The 19,442-nt window shown below is 42.1% G+C and overlaps 2 protein-coding genes and 4 non-coding genes across 6 annotated transcripts; 2 read left to right on the top strand and 4 right to left on the bottom strand.

Annotated features, from left to right (window-relative positions):
• Nucleotides 1-5,254: 5,254 nt before the first annotated feature.
• OPN1SW (opsin 1, short wave sensitive) lies at nt 5,255-17,959 on the bottom strand. Its single transcript, XM_040413534.1, has 5 exons — nt 16,509-17,959; nt 14,134-14,302; nt 12,160-12,325; nt 8,556-8,795; nt 5,255-5,500 (listed from the first exon to the last, which is right to left on the bottom strand). Exons 1-5 carry the CDS (start codon nt 16,852-16,854, stop codon nt 5,372-5,374), a joined length of 1,050 nt encoding a protein of 349 aa, XP_040269468.1. The 5' UTR covers nt 16,855-17,959; the 3' UTR covers nt 5,255-5,371.
• Nucleotides 10,865-10,936, bottom strand: TRNAP-AGG. The gene has a single exon. It is a non-coding gene; the product is annotated as a tRNA-Pro (tRNA).
• Nucleotides 13,866-13,939, bottom strand: TRNAT-AGU. Its single transcript has one exon. It is a non-coding gene; the product is annotated as a tRNA-Thr (tRNA).
• On the top strand, nt 17,590-19,212 carry LOC120986079. Its single transcript, XM_040414406.1, has 3 exons — nt 17,590-17,613; nt 18,032-19,063; nt 19,099-19,212. Exons 1-3 carry the CDS (start codon nt 17,590-17,592, stop codon nt 19,138-19,140), a joined length of 1,098 nt encoding a protein of 365 aa, XP_040270340.1. The 3' UTR covers nt 19,141-19,212.
• TRNAP-UGG lies at nt 17,597-17,668 on the top strand. Its single transcript has one exon. It is a non-coding gene; the product is annotated as a tRNA-Pro (tRNA).
• On the bottom strand, nt 17,832-17,903 carry TRNAP-UGG. The gene has a single exon. It is a non-coding gene; the product is annotated as a tRNA-Pro (tRNA).
• Nucleotides 19,213-19,442: the final 230 nt, after the last annotated feature.

Raw genomic sequence — 19,442 nt, 5'->3', positions numbered from 1 at the left:
GATAATCTCACTATGTGGCGTTAGCTTAGATATTTGTATCTTATCCAGCAATTTAGTCACAGTTTATGTGCTGTCTATAGTTATATGGTTCCCATTTGTCGGCCGACTTATTATTAACATTCACATGTTGGAGGGAGTTGAGTATTGTCTCATATTACTCACGATTGATTGTCTCCAGATCTAGCTCCTGACTTGGATAACTTGGTAATGTTATGTCGCTTATAGTGGCCCGTTGTATGTATCTTTCTGTGACCGCGGCGTCCCACGTATCTACAGAGCTTTTTCCTGCTTGTCTCTGCCAAGGTATTTCCACAGTCGTGGGATGATTGCAAGGTCTGGACTGCAGGTTTGCTTTTTAGGGCTGTAGTAAGTGTCCAATATTATGTCAGGAGACTTTCATTAGAGCGCTCTTTCAAAGCATAGTGGTCCGGTGTTGATGAGGGATATTCAGCTGGGGGTCCTCTATCACCAGACGCGTTTCGGAGCTCTCGGTCTCCTTCCTCAGTGGTCATAAGACCCCCAGATGTAATGGACTTTTTATAGTCTTATTCGGTAGACGCCTGATGTCTACTGACAAAGCTGATCTGAATTAATTTGGATTGGTATCCTGGGTCATCTGCAAAACCTTAGCGGCTAAGGCTTTTTACTCATTTAAACACACCATAGAATTGCATCGGATTTTTAGATGTTATATTGTAACCATATGCATGTTTCCATACTATATTTACATGTGCTTTGATTAAATCTTATTTATATTATGTGGAATTATATAGGGAGATTTTATATTAGAATTTTTCTTTTTATATGAAGAATTTTATATACAACTAGAACCATGTTAAATAAGTCATTGTTCAATGTGGACCAATTACATGAATGTCTACAGCAAAACCACTTTATTTGACATAAACTGAATATATATGAATGATTGCATCAAAACCGCAATGTACTCAGCAAAATTATAATTATTTTCAACACATCTAGAATGCCTACAATACTAAAAGTAAATCCACAACAGGTTTTGCAGATGACCCAGGATACCAATCCAAATTAATTCAGATCAGCTTTGTCAGTAGACATCAGGCGTCTACCGAATAGGACTATAAAAAGTCCATTACATCTGGGGGTCTTATGACCATTGAGGAAGGAGACCGAGAGCTCCGAAACGCGTCTGATGATAGAGGACCCCCAGCTGAATATCCCTCATCAACACCGGACCACTATGCTTTGAAAGAGCGTTCTAATGAAAGTCTCCTGACATAATATTGGACGCTTACTACAGCCCTAAAAAGCAAACCTGCAGTCCAGACCTTGCAATCATCCCACGACTGTGGAAATACCTTGGCAGAGACAAGCAGGAAAAAGCTCTGTAGATACGTGGGACGCCGCGGTCACAGAAAGATACATACAACGGGCCACTATAAGCGACATAACATTACCAAGTTATCCAAGTCAGGAGCTAGATCTGGAGACAATCAATCGCGAGTAATATGAGACAATACTCAACTCCCTCCAACATGTGAATGTTAATAATAAGTCGGCCGACAAATGGGAACCATATAACTATAAGATTGATTCCATATTTATACTAGAATATTATTTGGAGAACATCATTATTTGAAGAAAGAAATACCATTTGCACATCATAAAGTGCCTTCTACACCCTCACCTTACAGGAGAAATTATAACCCTGACGGTACTAGACAGCACATAAACTGTGACTAAATTGCTGGATAAGATACAAATATCTAAGCTAACGCCACATAGTGAGATTATCGTTAATGTGGATAAAGTATAGCAGATTGTGATTTTACATTGTAATAGTGTTGAACTTTTAATCCCATCTATAGTATAACAATATTGCATTTTTTACCTCTAATACTGCGGTTTATATTATAACATCCTGAATTTTATTTTTTTATTTTTTATTGCATTTTATATTGAATCCCTAATATTGTATCAAATGTCTTATTTGCTGTCTTCTTGCATGTCTCTTTATATTGCTGCATTCTAAAAATATTGTCAGAAAGGAATACCATCAGAAAGGAATACTCCTATTTTTTACCACATTGGAGCACTTATATATTTTTTTTCACATATATATTTTTTTCACTCACAAGGTATATTTTTTCAAAAAAAAATGTTTTTTCTATTCTATTTAAATCACATGGATATTCACATATAAATAATGGAAGGAGTATAACAACATATACTTTGTGTCTACTCTATTCATGGTATTATTTGTGTCTGCTTTAGAACAAACATAAGTGTTGCTCAGTCATTGTCCCTTAAGACAGGTCTGTTTAATGTGTTAAACCTATATCTATACCTCAAGAGATGATTTTTAGAGCCATTCACTCATCAGTCTTTTATTTAAGACCATAGAAACCTATAACCCATATTAACCTCAGTTTATGCTAAAACCTAGGTAAACTCGATTTATACTTTTCCTATAATTATATTTCCATCTTATTTCTAAACACAATCTTCTATAACTCCATATCTAATATTATATCCCATTTGATTCTTCTTTTCAAAATCATTATTAACCCTTGGACCCCTTCTAGTTAAGTCCATATATACTTTTTTTGTGGAGTCTGCAAACACCACTTTATTACCCCTTTGTTTTGACCAAAGCTCGGATAATACCTTTTAAGCTCCCTTCTCTTAAGAGATATGCATCTGCAAACAGTCCTACAGAGATACCTAACTAGAATTAAGAATTTAGTTCAAGAACTTCTGTCTTCTTTTGCAAACCCAGACAAAATGGCTGACATTCAGCATAGATATCAAAACATAAAAGGTTATATATATACTGTATATATATGATGGATTCTTTTATATTTAAAAGGTCTGACAACCTAGTACATTTTTTATGAAAAACTCATGTACTGCAGGTTCTATCATTAAACAAATTGTACAGATTATTTTTTTTCCTGGTAGTGCGAGCAGTATGTTATATAGGCATTCTCTATGTATTTCTGCATTATTAGGCTTCTGGATTACATTAATTTATTGTATACTGTCTTCTATCTACATTTTAAGCATTATCATTTTTCTGGCTATTCTATATTTAGTCTTTTAAAAGGTTAAAACCAAAAGGTGGAATTGACTTCCACATGTGTGTCATTCACAGAACAGAGGAGCCAGCCACATGCTTTGTTAGTGTGCATACTAAACTTTTATTTGTCATAATTCAATAGTATTGGTGATAAGGACCTCTGTAATAGATTTTATTTAAAAAATAAAAATAAAGTTTGTTTCTGAACTTTCCATCTCCCTGATCACCGTTTCTGAATTGGTGATCAAGTCTGTGCACAAGCCCATATAAGTCTATATAGATGGGGGAGGATGAAGAGCACACGCTGCTTAGGCACAGAAGACAGAGAGAAAAGAGACACGGTTGCAGCTATTACTGATAGGTCTACTCACCCCAGAGCTGGGTTATCAGGTGAAATATTATCCAACTCTGGGGGTGAGATAAATCACTCACTTGATGCTGCAGCCATGTCTGGTCTCTCTCTGGTAGCTGGAGCCTGATCTCTCTTGTGTATGAAATTCCATGTACAGTACAGACCAAAAGTTTGGACACACCTTCTCATTCAAAGAGTTTTCTTTATTTTCATGACTATGAAGGCATCAAAACTATGAATTAACACATGTGGAATTATATACATAACAAACAAGTGTGAAACAACTGAAAATATGTCATATTCTAGGTTCTTCAAAGTAGCCACCTTTTGCTTTGATTACTGCTTTGCACACTCTTGGCATTCTCTTGATGAGCTTCAAGAGGTAGTCCCCTGAAATGGTCTTCCAACAGTCTTGAAGGAGTTCCCAAAGATGCTTAGCACTTGTTGGCCCTTTTGCCTTCACTCTGCAGTCCAGCTAACCCCAAACCATCTCGATTGGGTTCAGGTCCGGTGACTGTGGAGGCCAGGTCATCTGGCGCAGCACCCCATCACTCTCCTTCATGGTCAAATAGCCCTTACTTTCAAAGTTTTCCCAATTTTTCGGCTGACTGACTGACCTTCATTTCTTAAAGTAATGATGGCCACTCGTTTTTCCTTTACTTAGCTGCTTTTTTCTTGCCATAATACAAATTCTAACAGTCTATTCAGTAGGACTATCAGCTGTGTATCCACCTGACTTCTCCTCAACGCAACTGATGGTCCCAACCCCATTTATAAGGCAAGAAATCCCACTTATTAAACCTGACAGGGCACACCTGTGAAGTGAAAACCATTTCAGGGGACTACCTCTTGAAGCTCATCAAGAGAATGCCAATGGTGTGCAAAGCAGTAATCAAAGCAAAAGGTGGCTACTTTGAAGAACCTAGAATATGACATATTTTCAGTTGTTTCACACTTGTTTGTTATTTATATAATTCCACATGTTCATAGTTCATAGTTTTGATGCCTTCAGTGTGAATCTACAATTTTCATAGTCATGAAAATAAAGAAAACTCTTTGAATGAGAAGGTGTGTCCAAACTTTTGGTCTGTACTGTATGCATTTGATCAGCCATTTCAAAGACTGATCAATGCAGATGGGAGGGAAATAAATGCAGAAACAGGCACCCATCCCATTTAAGAGAGTCGTACGAGCAGTTGTAGTTGCACTGCAGCTACAAGGGAGACGGCGGGCAGTTAAACATTGAAGAGGACCAGGACTTCAATGAGTGCAATGACCCCCTTAAACAGCTGATTGGCGGGGGTGCCGGGAGTCGGGCCCCCGCGAATATGATATTGATGACCTATCCTGAGGATAGGTAATCAATATTAGCTGCAGCGCACACGATGGCACAAAAGTCAGTTCACAGCTTTGGACTACAGATTTTACTCAGTTAAAAACATTCAAAAGTGCTACAAAAAGTCTAATCTTAGTCTTAGGCCATAATCATGTGTCCTTGTCCGTTCTACGACCTTTTGTGGTCTCTGTGTCCGTTTTTACTATGTGTTCCGCCCGTTTTCCACATGCGCTGAAAAAAGGATTATGAGACTGCTGCACCCTTATTCTCAGGACTGTGGGTGTCCCAGAAAGCAAGCCCAGAACTATCATAAATTGATGACCTATCACTAGGATATGCAATCGCTTTATAACCTGGGAATATCCCTTTAGAAACTGGAATTTTGTCATATGGATTGTATGAATATAAAATGACAGCAGAACAATTTATTTTAAGGTTGAAACTGTAATTTTAGACAATATATAAGAATGTAGATATTAATGCATTAGTAATGCCCAATGAGCAGATACATTGGGCACTATGTAAAGAAAATATCTGTAAAATGCATTTCAGAGAAAAAAAAACAGCGCCACTTGAAGCTTTGACACATCCCTCGGTCTTGGGTATGTAGGAAAGATTTTGGATATTAACTTCCAGATGGGCTGACCTGGCTGTGAGATACTGTAGACACCTCAGTTTTTTGGCTGGAAGTAGAAAGCGAGGAATCATCAGTTATGGTTCTCCCACATACTGTCTCCATGATGCATCCACGAAACTGAAAGAAAGAGACTTTTTGTTTAGATTGGGTCTGCGTGGCATTTGTATAAATGAATAAAAATCCAGCTCACCAGTTCAGTCGTGCGATGGAAAAGCCAGGTCAGCTCAGTGTAAACTTCATTCAGATAAACAGATTTCCAGCACGAAGGGGATAAAATCTTGCATGTTCTTTATTGAATATTCCAAACGTACACCCGGTGCAGTGAAAGGGGTCCCTCCAAGTCCCTGGTCAGACCGACATGTTTGGAGCCAGCCGGCTCTTAGTCATGCTCTGACCAGGGACTTGGAGGGACCCCTTTCACTGCACCGGGTGTACGCTTGGAATATTCAATAAAGAACATGCAAGATTTTATCCCCTTCCTGCTGGAAATCTGTTTATCAGCATGGCATTTATCTACACACATGAAGTTGTACTAAGCAGTAGTGGTAACTAGTTATGTCATTGGCATTAATGCACATTAAATGAATATGCATATTCATCTCTTAAAGGTATTATAAGACATTTATTCTATCCAAGGGATAGGGGATAGCTATGATGAGCATACACATTCCTCCTCTATGGGACTGCCGAGGATAAGTGCTATACTTCGCTATCTCTGTCTGTCCCATAGAGAATGAGAAGAGTGGCACAGCACATGCTCGACTAACTGCTCCATTCATTTCAGGGTACAGGGCCCCCATTCTTGTGATCAGTGGGGTCCCAGCGGTCAGAACCCCACAGATGTAATATTTATCCCCTATTCTGTGGATAGGACATAACTTAATTCAACCAGAATACCTTTTTAAGTAACAATCCATAACACGAGCCATATAATTTATTTTACCTTCTCTAAAAGGGTCTTGAACTTTCAACATTTTTTTTTTAAACAAAGGGTTAAACCCGTGAACACTGAGGGCTCATTCAGACGACCGTTATGCGGAACCCGTTTTTTTGCGGACAGTTCAATGGGGGCCACATCCTGATTTTCACTGACAAGTATAGGACATTTTTTATTTGTTTTGCGGAATCATGGAACAGAAGAAAAGGGACCCATAGGAGTAAATAGGTCTGCTTCTAATCCACAAAAAAACGGATCCGCATTTTTGCGGACAGCGTACGGCCGTCTGAATGAGCCCTAAGGGAGAGTTCACATCTCCATTTCATTTTCCATTCTTAAGATCTGTCAGAAGAACAGAAAAAAACAAAACAGGATGCTGTAAAAAAACGTTATGCCCATTTTTCAAACGGGAAAAAAGTACTGCACGCAGGACATTTTTCTGTCTTAAATAACTGATGCACAGGTTAGGGCGGGTTCTAACATGGTTATAACGGAAAATAACGGAATCCATAAGACGGAAGTCAAAATGGAAACCTTTAAGAGGCATTCCGTTTTAATCCTTCATAATACAAGTCGATGTGCAGCAGTCCTGCATAACAGAAACCAGGACGGATCCGTTATGCTGTCCATAGACTTGTATTATGACGGAATGCAAAACGTAAGCCTTTAAAAGGTCTATGGGAATCATAATGGATCCGCCTGGTTTCCGTTATGCAGAACGGAAAAAAAAAAAGTCCTGTCGACAGGACTTTGTTTTCCGTCTTGCATAACGGGAACCAGATGGATCCGTTATGATTGCCTGCAGACTTCTATTATGACCGATGAAAACAGAATGCCTCTTAAAGGCTTCCGTTTATACTTCCATCTTATGGATTCCATTATTATCCGTTATAACCATGTTGTAACGGAAAACAAAAACGAAATCCATAACGGTGATGTGAACCCGGCCTTATGTTGTTTTTTACAGGATCCGTTTTTTGTTTTTTTTAAAGAATCCATGTGTTTTGTCTTTTTCTCTGTTGTTCTAACAGATCGCTTCAATGGGGCCGCAAAAGATGCGGACAGCGCGCCGTGATGTATGTCAGTTCCGCGCCCCTGCAAAAGAAAAATAGAACATGTCCTATTCTTGTCTGTTTTGAGGACAAGACTAAGACGTTTGTGAAGGAGTGAAAAAAAAAAAAAAAACGACTCTCGGCTGGTATCCCTGTTTTGCGGATCTGAACTCTAACCCATTCAATTGACTAAGTACACTCACACAGGTGATTTTCCACACAGACCATGACAGCATGTTCTGTCTTAGAGCTCATGCACACGACCGTGCAAATTGCGGATCCGCAAAAAAAAACGGATGCTACCCGCGTGCCTTCCGCAATTTACGGAACGGAACAGGAGGCCCATTATACAAATGCCTATTCTTGTCCGCAAAACTGAACAGAGCAACGAATGCGGACAATACACAGAGTGCTGTCCGCATCTTTTGCGGACCCATTGAAAGGAATGGTTCCGTATACGGAATCAAAATACTGCCCGTGTACGGAACGTAAAAAACGTTTGTGTGCATGAGCCCTTAGTCTTTTTTTCCTGGCAAAACGTAATTTTCTAATTAATGAGTCTGTGGGGGAAAAACCCAAACGGACCGCATCTGTGTGCGATCCATTTTAAAACTTGTCCTTGTTTCCTATCACTTGTCTGAAAGGAGCCTAAATGTCTTGCCCTAGTCCTCATTCACACTTCAGCGACTTACGGACAGCACATGTACCCATTGATTTTAATGTGTTTTTTCACACATCATGCACCACCTTGGTCCGTGATATGGACCAAACATGCCTCGTGAAATCTTCGAGTCCGTGAAAACCATGGACACAACACTAGAATCATTACTAGAATATGCTCTGGAAATTAAATTTCAGCTGAGCAATGTCCGTGGAATACGGATGACGCACGGACAACTTCACGGATGAAACATGGATAGATTTTCAACGAACATTAAACGGAGACGGAAATGTGAACGAGGCTTAACTGGTGTTCGTTTGTGAAGGCAATGAACAATCGGTCCATAGTAGCTCTAATTGTTATTCGCCATGTGCCTTTAGTTATAGTACTTTATGCTGTATCTATTGTAGTACTGTCCATGTCTTACTTGTCAATGTCGTTGGCTATCATGCAGGACCTAACAGTGTTGTGTACAGCTTAGATACATTTGCATTGGTTACGTGACAGTACCCTACTCATTACCTGTTTATTCATGAAGGAATATATGATAGGGTTGTAGACACACGCACTCTTGGAGAAAAAAGCAGGGATGGTTACAAAACGTAAGTCCATCCCATGGTTTCGGTTAGTCACCATGTACATCGCCAGTGCCGCATAAGGAACATAACACAGACAGAAGGATCCAATCATGACTATCACCATGCGGGAGACCTCTTTTTCAGCCTTCTGGGTGCTGGCAGATTCCTGCTGTTGTGCTGCAACCTACAGGGGGGAAAAACGGTACCAGATTTAAGGCGGATTTATTCCACACAATAGCTGGTGATCTGGAACAAGCATTCAAATCTGTCTGTGCAAAGGCGCCACAGACGACCTGATGAACAAGCATTTCATGTGGTTTCATGTCGACATCAAAATCATTGTTTCTGGGGAGCAGATCAAGATGTGTAAACAGCGATTGTGAATCCATACCAGGGGTCTCAAACACACAGCCCCTGAGGCTGCGCTGTTAACTAATGATAACAATTGTGGAAGCGCTCATTGGTATAGGTCAGGAGGAACAGGGAGCGGGGAGTATGGCACCCCTAGCCATGCACTGGCATTACTCACTACAACCTGGTCCTCTTCACCCGGTGCCAGCACTGCACTAGGTACAGCTTTAGAGCTCATGTGCATGACCATATGTTCGGTCCGCATCCGAGCCGCATTTTTTGTGTATCGAATGTGGACCCATGCATTTCAATGGGGCCGCAAAAGATGCGGACAGCACATGGTGTCTGTTCCGAGGCTCCTCAAAAAAATAGAGCATGTCCTTTATTGGTCCGTTTTACAGACAAGTAAGGAAATTTCTGCAGAATTTTAAAAAGAAATGGCGGCATGCACTCGTCTGGAATCTGTGTTTTGCAGATCAGCGAATTGTGGACCGCAAAAGGATACAGTTGTGTGCATGAGGCCTAAGGGTGCAGTGCAGGCTGGCGCCAGAGTGTTGGCAGCACCCAGAGTAGCAGAGGTAATTATTATTTTTTTTTTATATACCGTTGATAGCAAAATTAAAACAAAAATCACCAAAAATTGTAATAAAAAACCCCATAAAAATGTGATTTAAACAATAAGTCAGGGGTTTTCCTGAGATTTTCCTACTGATGACCGATCCTTAGGCGCTCCTGTAAGTGCTGTGGCCTTTTCTGTGTCACGACGCATTTATGTGTCACATGGCCTAGGAGCAGCCCCTAGAAGTGAATGGAGATGAGCGCGAAACCAAGCACAGCCGCTATACGATGTACGACGCTGTGCTTGGTAAGCTGATCAACGGGGGTCCTGGGTGTGGGACACCCACCAATTAGATATTATTATTTGATCGGTCTGACACCCTGTACCCACGCTAATCAGCTGTTTCAGAGTATTTCCAGCGCTGGAACTACACAGCTTCATCTGTTGTGTAAGGCTACGTCTACACGACGACATTTGTCACGTGACAGATAGGGCACAACTACGCTGCAACATTTGTAGCGCAACATTTTGTTGCACTAATGTCGCGCGACAATTTTTATAATGGCATCTTGAATGGATTTTCTGCGACTGTTGCGTCGCAGTCGCAGCATGTTGCAGTGCGACACCATAGACTGCGCGACATGTCGTCGTGTAGACGTAGTCTAATAGCTGGTAACTGCAGCGCTGCTCCCATTCACTTTAAAGGGAGCAGCACTGCAGTTACCAGCTGTGTCACTACACAATACAAGGAGCTGTGTAGTTCCAACTTTTAATGCCAAAGCTATTTTGAAACAGCAAATTGGGGGGCAGTGCAGGGTGTCAGACCAATCAGATATTGATTGCCTATCCTGAGGGTAAGCTACCAATATTAAGATCCTAGAATACCCTTTTAATTGGAATTGTTTAGACAAGGAATTTTTTTTTTTTGGGGGGGGGGGGGGGGAATAGGCTTAGTGATAGTGTATACAGGGGGATTATTATTATTATTATACTGGAGCCCCCTTAGCTCTTTTGCTATAAGTGATATTTATTAGAAAATACTATAGCTGTAACATATATCATATATCCTCTGCAGGTTTTGCACAAATATCTGGAGATAATTTCACAAAAAATTAAACATGTACACTGCACAATCTGGTTTTACAGTACTTGTTCAGTCTAATATTAGCCTGAAATGGATCCAGGGATTTTGTCCACTTGAACTATGATACACATTAGGTCAGTGTGGGGCGTGACTAAAGTAAACAGATGAAGTACAATAGGTTGTCCTTTATAATATCACAATTGTACATAATAAAAAGACATAAAATATTTTGAAATTCAGTCCACAAAGTGCAAAAATAGGGCTCGTCCGGGATTTGAACCCGGGACCTCTCGCACCCTAAGCGAGAATCATACCCCTAGACCAACGAGCCATATAGCTCAAGTTTCTTCTTTATATGTATAAAGCTAGCACATCTGGATGCCACATCAGCATCTCAAATGCTGGATTTTTTTTTCTCTTTTTGGAGGAGGTGGATACCTTTTACACCCTCAGGCAAAATTCATTCCACTATGTAAACTAAGACACCAAATGTAACTAAGAGTCTGGGTTGTGTCACTTCAGCAAGTGGCATTTATCATGTAGAGAAAGTTAATACAAGACATTTACTAATGTATTGTGATTGTCCATATTGCTTCCTTTGCTGGCTGGATTCATTTTTCCATCACATTATACACTGCTGGTATCCATGGTTACAGACCACCCTGCAATCCATCAGCGGTGGTCTTGCTTGCAAACTATAGAAAAAAATGTCAGCCTCTCTGGTGGCCATGCATAGGTTGGTACTTTTTTTTTTATAGTGTGCAAGCATGGCCACCTCTGCTGGATTGGTCATAACCATGTGATGGAAAAATGAATCTAGCAGGCAAAAGAAGCAATATGGACAATCACAACACATTAGTAAGTGCCTTGTATTAACTTTCTCTACATGATCAAAGTAATTTGCTGAAGTGAGAAAACCCCTTAAGTTACCCAGAAAAAAAACACAGCAGCATTATGTTTTCCAGTTAAACGACGGACACCATGTTGGAAACCTGACCGACCTCCACCATTGGTGTCTATTATTTCACCGATCCAACACTCCATCATTTTCATCTGTGTTCTTATGAACAGAATGACAATGCAGAAATGAACAGAGCCTAAAAGCACAGATGTGAACAGAGCCTAAAATCTCTAACACGGGTGTTCCTACCTCCCAACTTTTGAAAATGAGAAAAAGGAACACATCGTGCTGCGGCAATTTTTATTATACTACCTGCACCCAATGCATAACTATACACACTCAATCCTGCCCAGCCCCTTAATAGTTATGCCCATATTCTGCCCCCTCACCGTAGTTATTCCCACTATGTGCCACTTAATGTTACTCATAAGATTACCAGATTCAATGTAATAACATAGATTACAGGGTACCAAAAGAGAATGGGAGCACAATACCGCAATGGATCAGTGGATCTGGAAAAAATAAATAGCGATATGATATCTCCTAAACATGCCCTACAGTGCCAGGAATTAATACTGTAATCTCAGAACCAGTGAAAGGTCCTCTTTAAGACCCCCATATCTGCAATATAGTTCTATTAGTAATAAACTTACCGCCCGCAGTGCTCCTAGTAGCTGTGCATATGAGAAGCAGATGAGCGACAGGGGAATAACAAAACAGAAGATGAATATAAACCAGGTGTAATATTCACTGCGATACTTGGTGCCGACAGTGTACCAGTCTGGACCACATGAACACTGTAAACCCTCTGCTATATACCTGCATAGGAAAGAGATGGAAAGTGGTCAATAAGCGATAATACCACTAAAATAAAGAAAAGAGTAAAATAATAAGAAAAAAAACATTGTCAAAAATAGCAAATAGTTTATGTTTTTGAAGACTTGTTGCTGAAATTATTAGGAACACTATGTATCCACAATTACAGGGACTGTGTGTGTTAACAAAGGTAATGCTCATTTACGGCTATGGACTTTGCTGCTTTGTGGAGAGGGGATGATGCCTCAGTGCCCACCACACATATAACAGACTGGCTGCCCGTTTGAAGATCTGCACCCAGGCAACTTCAGTACTGTTTGTGAGAGTTTTGCATACCTGTGGTTGATCTGGAAAGTCTGCAAAGTGTTTACAGTGAGACTCAGGGACTACTACTACTAACATCATTGATGCTGCTTATACACATCTGTTGGGAAAGGCAAGCTCCATGGTACACCTCACAATTGTGCCTAATACAAGCTTGTACTGCATCACCCATTATCCTCACTTAACAGACTGTTTTTGGTATCATCAAACTGGGCCTTATCATTGCCTCCACTGGGCCCTGAATCCATTCTTCTGCCTTGCACCCTGCCAACTACCTAACATCAAGGGCATCCCAACTACCATTATATATAATATAAAAGTTCAAATCACCCCTTTTCCCCAAAATAAGAATAAAAAATGTAAAAAAATAAAAAAAAAATCACATTATGGGTATCGCCGCATGCGTAAATGCCCATACTATGAAAATATAAGTGTGTTAATCCCATACGGAAAAAGGCGAAATGAAAAAAGGGTCAAAGTGGCCGATTTTGCAATTTTTTGGTCGCTTCTCCTCCCACAATAAAATTAATAAAAAGTGATCAAAAAGTAGTACACACCCCAGAATAGTATCAATGAAGTACAGATTGCCCGGTAAAAAAAATAAGCCCTCATACAGCTCCGCACACATAACTACAAAAAGTTATAGGGGTCAGAAAATGACAGCAAAAAATTTTCAGCATCAAAACGCAAGGAAAACTATACATATGTGGTATCGCCAGATTCGTACTGACCTGGGGAATGAAGATCAGAAGTCAGTTTTACCGCAAAATGAACGCCGTAAAAAAAAACACCACCTTTGGAATTTTTTTCCCACTTCCCACTGGTGGCGTTGGAAAGGAACTTGTCCTGCAAAAAATAAGCCCTTATACGACTATGTGAACAGAAAAATAAAAAGTTATGGCTCTGGGAAGGCGGGGAGCAAAAAACTAAAATGAGAAAAAAAAACTCTGGGGTAGAAAGGGTTAAAGAAGCCTCCACATAGATGTGAACCTTGCCTGTGTATCCATGTGGTCTCATCCAGCTACTCACAAAACAATCCATGAGATGTGATTAGAAAGCACACATTACAAACTAGGCTATAATAAGGCTATTGTTAATGGATTGTGACACAAAACTGGGGGTAAAATCCTCTCACCAGAATCCACAGCTTTATTTATATATCATAGCTGCCAGCAGAACAGAAAATAGATTATTAAAAAAAAAAAAAAAAAAAATACCTAGGCACTGCTGAGATTCGAACTCAGGATCTCCTGTTTACTAGACAGGCGCTTTAACCAACTAAGCCACAGCGCCGCTCGCTCTCAGCCCTCGTCTCTCGTGTAGTAGTCACACACACCAGAAGCCTCCAGTCATAACGCTCGCTCTGCATCTACCACACGCTGCATGTAAATAACCCGGCGGACCCCTGAACCCTAATGTCCTCCTCCTAAATCAACTGTAGCAGTGGTGACGTCCTCCCCCGGTGCGAGACATGGAGAAACCATTACCTGCTCCAGCCGAGGAACGGGGGTATGGACACCCCAATCCCAATGAGCCAGGTGCACAGGACCACTGCCATGGCGTGTTTGGAGCTGAAACAGAAGTTCCCCATAGGTTTGCAGATAACGATGTATCTTTCGAAGGCCAGAAACGCCAGGGACCAGCCGGTGACCAAACCTGAGGGAGAGAGTAGTGGTGAGGAGGATAGGAGTGCTCTCACCTGTGCATCCCGCTAATGTGGGGTCAGGAAATGAGACAACCTGCCTCATAGAGCCTCATAGGAAGTGCGGTCAGCGCCTGTGAGGTGAGCAGTCTACACTGAGGCTTTCAGGTACAGATAAGTGAAGACAGGGGCATCTGGAGTTGTAGGTCTTGAAGGAGCTGATATGTGTTGTCTGTCTGAAGCTTGAATGGGGTTTTCTATGGTTTTTATATTGATGGTCTACCCTGAAGCCATCAATATCAGATGGATGAAGGTCCAACACTGCACCCCAGGAGATAAGTTATTCCTAAGTATCTCCAGTACCAGAACTACACCGCTCCGTCCATTGCATGGAGTTACTGTACCACTACGTCCATTCACGCCAGTGGGTGCCGCACTGTAGTAACCATCTCTACAGCAGAAGATGCTGCCCAGTTCTGGTGCCATCTGCCTTCAAAATAGCTGATGGGCCTGGGTGCTGGTTGTCGGACGTCTGCCGATCAGATATTGATTGTCTTTCCTGTAGTAAAATCTTGACGTATACACATGAGAGAGAATTATCAGCCAGACTTGCCAATATCGGTAGGAACAGCCAAGTATAGGTGGACCTCCCAACTTCCCACTGACGGATGATGCAAAGGGATAAAAGGATTGAGCTTGTTAAACACCAATGCCCAATTCTTTTGTTTAGAGGGGAGATAAGCCACCGCCAGAAGTGGCGGGAGAGGTAGCTGCTGACTGAATGAGCATTCGCTTTTCAGGTGTATGGACACCTTTAGGGTCCATAACACGTCTGCAAAATGGGTCCGCATCCGTTAAGCAATTTTGCGGAACAGGTGTGGACTAATTCATTTTCAACGGGGTCGGAATGTGCTGTCCGCATCCGCATTTGCGGAACCGTACTTCCGTTCTGCAAAAAAAAAAACAGAACATGGCATTTTGTATGAGAGTGCCGGCGATGTATGGTCCGCAAAATGCAGAACACACATGGCCAGTGTCCGTGTTTTGCGGATCCGCAAAACACATACAGACGTGTGAATGGACCCTTAGGCGTTATGTTTTTTTAACATGCGTTTCTTCAATGGCTTCATCTGTTTCTTTCTAGAACTGTTCATTCAGCTGTTTGTATAGACCAGACCTTATAAGATGTTCATCTTTAGGAGGCCTTTCTATCAGACCCATCACACACTTGTCTGGACCTCTGGATGGAAGCATGCTTAGGCCTTGTTCACACTTCTGGTCTGTGATTTCCATCAGTGATTTGTGAGCCAAAACCACACATGAAGCCTACACAGACATAAGGTATAATTGAAAGATCTGTGGCTGGTTTTGGCTCACAAATCACTGAACAAACACTGAAGTGTGAACGAGCAGTACCCACTCCACACCGCTGGGTTCCAGCTGTTGACAAGGAGGGACTGAAGGAGCTGCAACCCAGTGGTGGAGAGAAGAGAAATTTGCATCTCTCTGCAGATCAAGAGCTCTCCAAAGATGAACAACCCATTTAATGCTAGGACCATGGCATCATGACACTGTTCCTGTTGAAATCAAACCCAACTAATTCTGGTAAACCTGTTTTTTTTTTTCCCCCCTCCTGTAAGGGTATATTCACACATGGCAGAAATGTGAAATTTCTATGATAGTCTCATTTGTCTGATTGGAGAGGTTATGGCAACAAGTACTTGAATTTCTGCAGACCTCAACAAGATGCTCATACCTCTAGGGCTCAGTGCAAGACGTGAGTCATCAGCCATGTGGGAATTAGAAGGTATGTTGTTCTAGGACAGGGGCCTCCAACCTATGGATCTCCACTGGTTGTGAAACTACTGGGGGCCCACAGGTTGAGGACCCAAGCTCTAGGATGTGCCAGGTGGAACACTCTATGGTCCTCTACTTCTGCACAAGCTTTGGATTCTGCTGCAGTGGGGCTTCAGCTGTGACTATTGCTGACAATAGTGGTAGTCCTAGCTGAATCCTGGCCACACATCTTTTTAAGATCTCTACTACACTGGCCTTGTTTGGACCAATAATCCCACCACTTATGACCTATATCGGCTCTCCGCTCTACTTTATCTTTCCTGTGCAAATAATAACAATCCTGGCAATCAGGTACAAGGAACTGCAACACAACATTTCACTACGCATTCACAACATGGTGTCATGCCCAATGCATGGTCTTACCTGTGAGGGTGCCAATAAAGGCCTCAATGCCACAGACAATCTTGCCAAAGACAAAATACCCATAACAGCTGGACACAAAAACTAAAAAAATGGAGATGATACACATGATAAGCCCGGCCACAGAGATGTTTACTAGGATGTAGTTGAGCGGTTGCCGCAGTTTCTTGTATTTTACGGTTACCAGCAGTACAACGAAATTTAAGGGTGTGCCAATGATCAACACCATCCCCATGAAAATGGCCTGTAGGGTGAATGCCCATTTTGGTGCAATATGATATTGAGGGCCATCCCAAGGACTCACATCAGATAGATTCCTAAAGATGTAGAATTCTTCGTCCCCCAACATCCCACCCTTTCTATATGTGTACGCGATTATCCTTGATTTGCCCAGTGGCCCTGTTTTATAAGGACGGTTTTCTGTACAATCCTTTTAAGTACTCATCAGGATCAGCCAATAATCCTGCTTCTGCTTTCCCCCCCCAAGGATTTATGGATGTTGTGTTCTTAGCAAGATGTAGAAGTCCAAGTAAAGCCTGCTGCAGATTAGGATTGGGAGCCATCAGTAAACCCTTTACCAGCCATTTGTACTCTGGATTTCCGGATACAAATGAACTACAGCATTGTATAAACCATGGTTAGGGTGCATTCACACGACCGCATCCGTTTTGTGGGCCGCAAATCCGCAAAATACGGACACGACCCATGTGCATTTTCTTTGGGCCCCCATGGAAAAGATCGCTGTTCTTGTCCACAAAACGGATAAGAATAGGACATGTTCTATAATTTACGGCCCGGCCATACGGATGGGATAGTACACGGAGCTTTTGATCAGTGAGACGTTCTGCTGGACAAAATAGAGCAGCATGCAGCGCCATTCTGTTCTGCTTTATTTTTAGCAGAATCCATGATCCTAATGGGTCCAATGCAAACGTGAACCTAGCCTAATGTATTATAATTATATGGCACATAGGTCAAGAAAATATATTATCCAAGTTGTATAAGATATATCACTTAACAGATACCAGCAAACCTCAATACGCAAGGCTGTAGATACAAAGTATAGGATCAAACAGGGATTGCTATGGTGCGGCTCGTTGGTCTAGGGGTATGATTCTCGCTTTGGGTGCGAGAGGTCCCGGGTTCAAATCCCGGACGAGCCCTATTTTCTTGTAGCGTGGAAAAAAAAAAAATTATATATAATTTATGTAATTTACAAATCTTTTATAGTAATTAGTTGTCGGGTAAAACAAATCTTTCGTTATGTTTGTCTGAAGATAGTATCAGTATTAGTGCAGGACAGAGAAGAAAAAAAAAAAAAAAACAGGGCTCGTCCGGGATTTGAACCCGGGACCTCTCGCACCCAAAGCGAGAATCATACCCCTAGACCAACGAGCCACTTCCTATGCTTGCTCATTCGTGATCAAGGACAACCTTACATTTGCACGTGCGGCACCAAGACATTGCTGCATGGTATTTTCTTGTTTATATTATTATTATTATTATTATTATTATTATTATTGAAGACTCATACAGGGACAGCAGGGATTTCTTCCTCTGCTCCAAGCACTTCACACATCTCCAGGCGGAGGTCTCTGCTGCTCCTACAGCACTGGAATTCTTATAGTCTTCAGGTGGCCTCTGCTCCAAGCACTTCACACATCTCCAGGTGGAGGTCTCTGCTGCTCCTACAGCACTGGAGTACTTATAGTCTTCAGGTGGCCTCTGCTCCAAGCACTTCACACATCTCCAGGTGGAGGTCTCTGCTGCTCCTACAGCACTGTAATTCTTATAGTCTTCAGGTGGCCTCTGCTCCAAGCACTTCACACATCTCCAGGTGGAGGTATCTGCTGCTCATACAGCACTGGAATTCTTATAGTCTTCAGGTGGCCTCTGCTCCAAGCACTTCACACATCTCCAGGTGGAGGTCTCTGCTGCTCCTACAGCACTGGAATTCTTATAGTCTTCAGGTGGCCTCTGCTCCAAGCACTTCACACATCTCCAGGTGGAGGTCTCTGCTGCTCCTACAGCACTGGAGTACTTATAGTCTTCAGGTGGCCTCTGCTCCAAGCACTTCACACATCTCCAGGTGGAGGTCTCTGCTGCTCCTACAGCACTGGAATTCTTATAGTCTTCAGGTGGCCTCTGCTCCAAGCACTTCACACATATCCAGGTGGAGGTCTCTGCTGCTCATACAGCACTGGAGTTCTTATAGTCTTCAGGTGGCCTCTGCTCCAAGCACTTCATACATCTCCAGGTGGAGGTCTCTGCTGCTCCTACAGCACTGGAATTCTTATAGTCTTCAGGTGGCCTCTGCTCCAAGCACTTCACACATCTCCAGGTGGAGGTCTCTGCTGCTCCTACAGCACTGGAATTCTTATAGTCTTCAGGTGGCCTCTGCTCCAAGCACTTCACACATCTCCAGGTGGAGGTCTCTGCTGCTCCTACAGCACTGGAGTACTTATAGTCTTCAGGTGGCCTCTGCTCCAAGCACTTCACACATCTCCAGGTGGAGGTCTCTGCTGCTCCTACAGCACTGGAATTCTTATAGTCTTCAGGTGGCCTCTGCTCCAAGCACTTCACACATATCCAGGTGGAGGTCTCTGCTGCTCATACAGCACTGGAGTTCTTATAGTCTTCAGGTGGCCTCTGCTCCAAGCACTTCACACATCTCCAGGGGGAGATATCTGCTGCTCATACAGCACTGGAGTTCTTAGGCCCCTTTCACACGGGCGAGTATTCCGCGTGGATGCGATGCGTGAGTTGAATGCATTGCACCCGCACTGAATCCTGACCCATTCATTTCTATGGGGCTGTGCACATGAGCGGTGATTTTCATGCATCACTTGTGTGTTGCGTGAAAATCGCAGCATGCTCCTCTTTGTGCGTTTTTTACGTAACGCAGGCCCCATAGAAATTAATAGGGTTGCATGAAAA

This window comes from Bufo bufo, chromosome 1 (genome assembly GCF_905171765.1).
Source record: "Bufo bufo chromosome 1, aBufBuf1.1, whole genome shotgun sequence".
NCBI classification, from domain to species: Eukaryota; Metazoa; Chordata; class Amphibia; order Anura; family Bufonidae; genus Bufo; species Bufo bufo.
The sequence above is the reverse complement of the archived record's forward strand: the minus strand, read 5'-3'. Positions and strand labels throughout refer to the sequence as shown.

Excerpts from the sequence above, each read along its gene's own strand:
- OPN1SW (XM_040413534.1), bottom strand. The coding sequence starts at position 16,854 with ATGTTGGGGGACGAAGAATTCTACATCTTTAGGAATCTATCTGATGTG. Across the intron at positions 8,796-12,159 it reads TACTAGGAGCACTGCGGGCG|GTTGCAGCACAACAGCAGGA; the intron begins GTAAGTTTATTA and ends TCCCCCCTGTAG. Across the intron at positions 5,501-8,555 it reads ATTCCTTCATGAATAAACAG|TTTCGTGGATGCATCATGGA; the intron begins GTAATGAGTAGG and ends TCTTTCTTTCAG.
- LOC120986079 (XM_040414406.1), top strand. The coding sequence starts at position 17,590 with ATGGTGCGGCTCGTTGGTCTAGGG. Across the intron at positions 17,614-18,031 it reads TGCGGCTCGTTGGTCTAGGG|ACTCATACAGGGACAGCAGG; the intron begins GTATGATTCTCG and ends TTATTATTGAAG. Across the intron at positions 19,064-19,098 it reads GGAATTCTTATAGTCTTCAG|GTGGAGGTCTCTGCTGCTCA; the intron begins GTGGCCTCTGCT and ends ACACATATCCAG.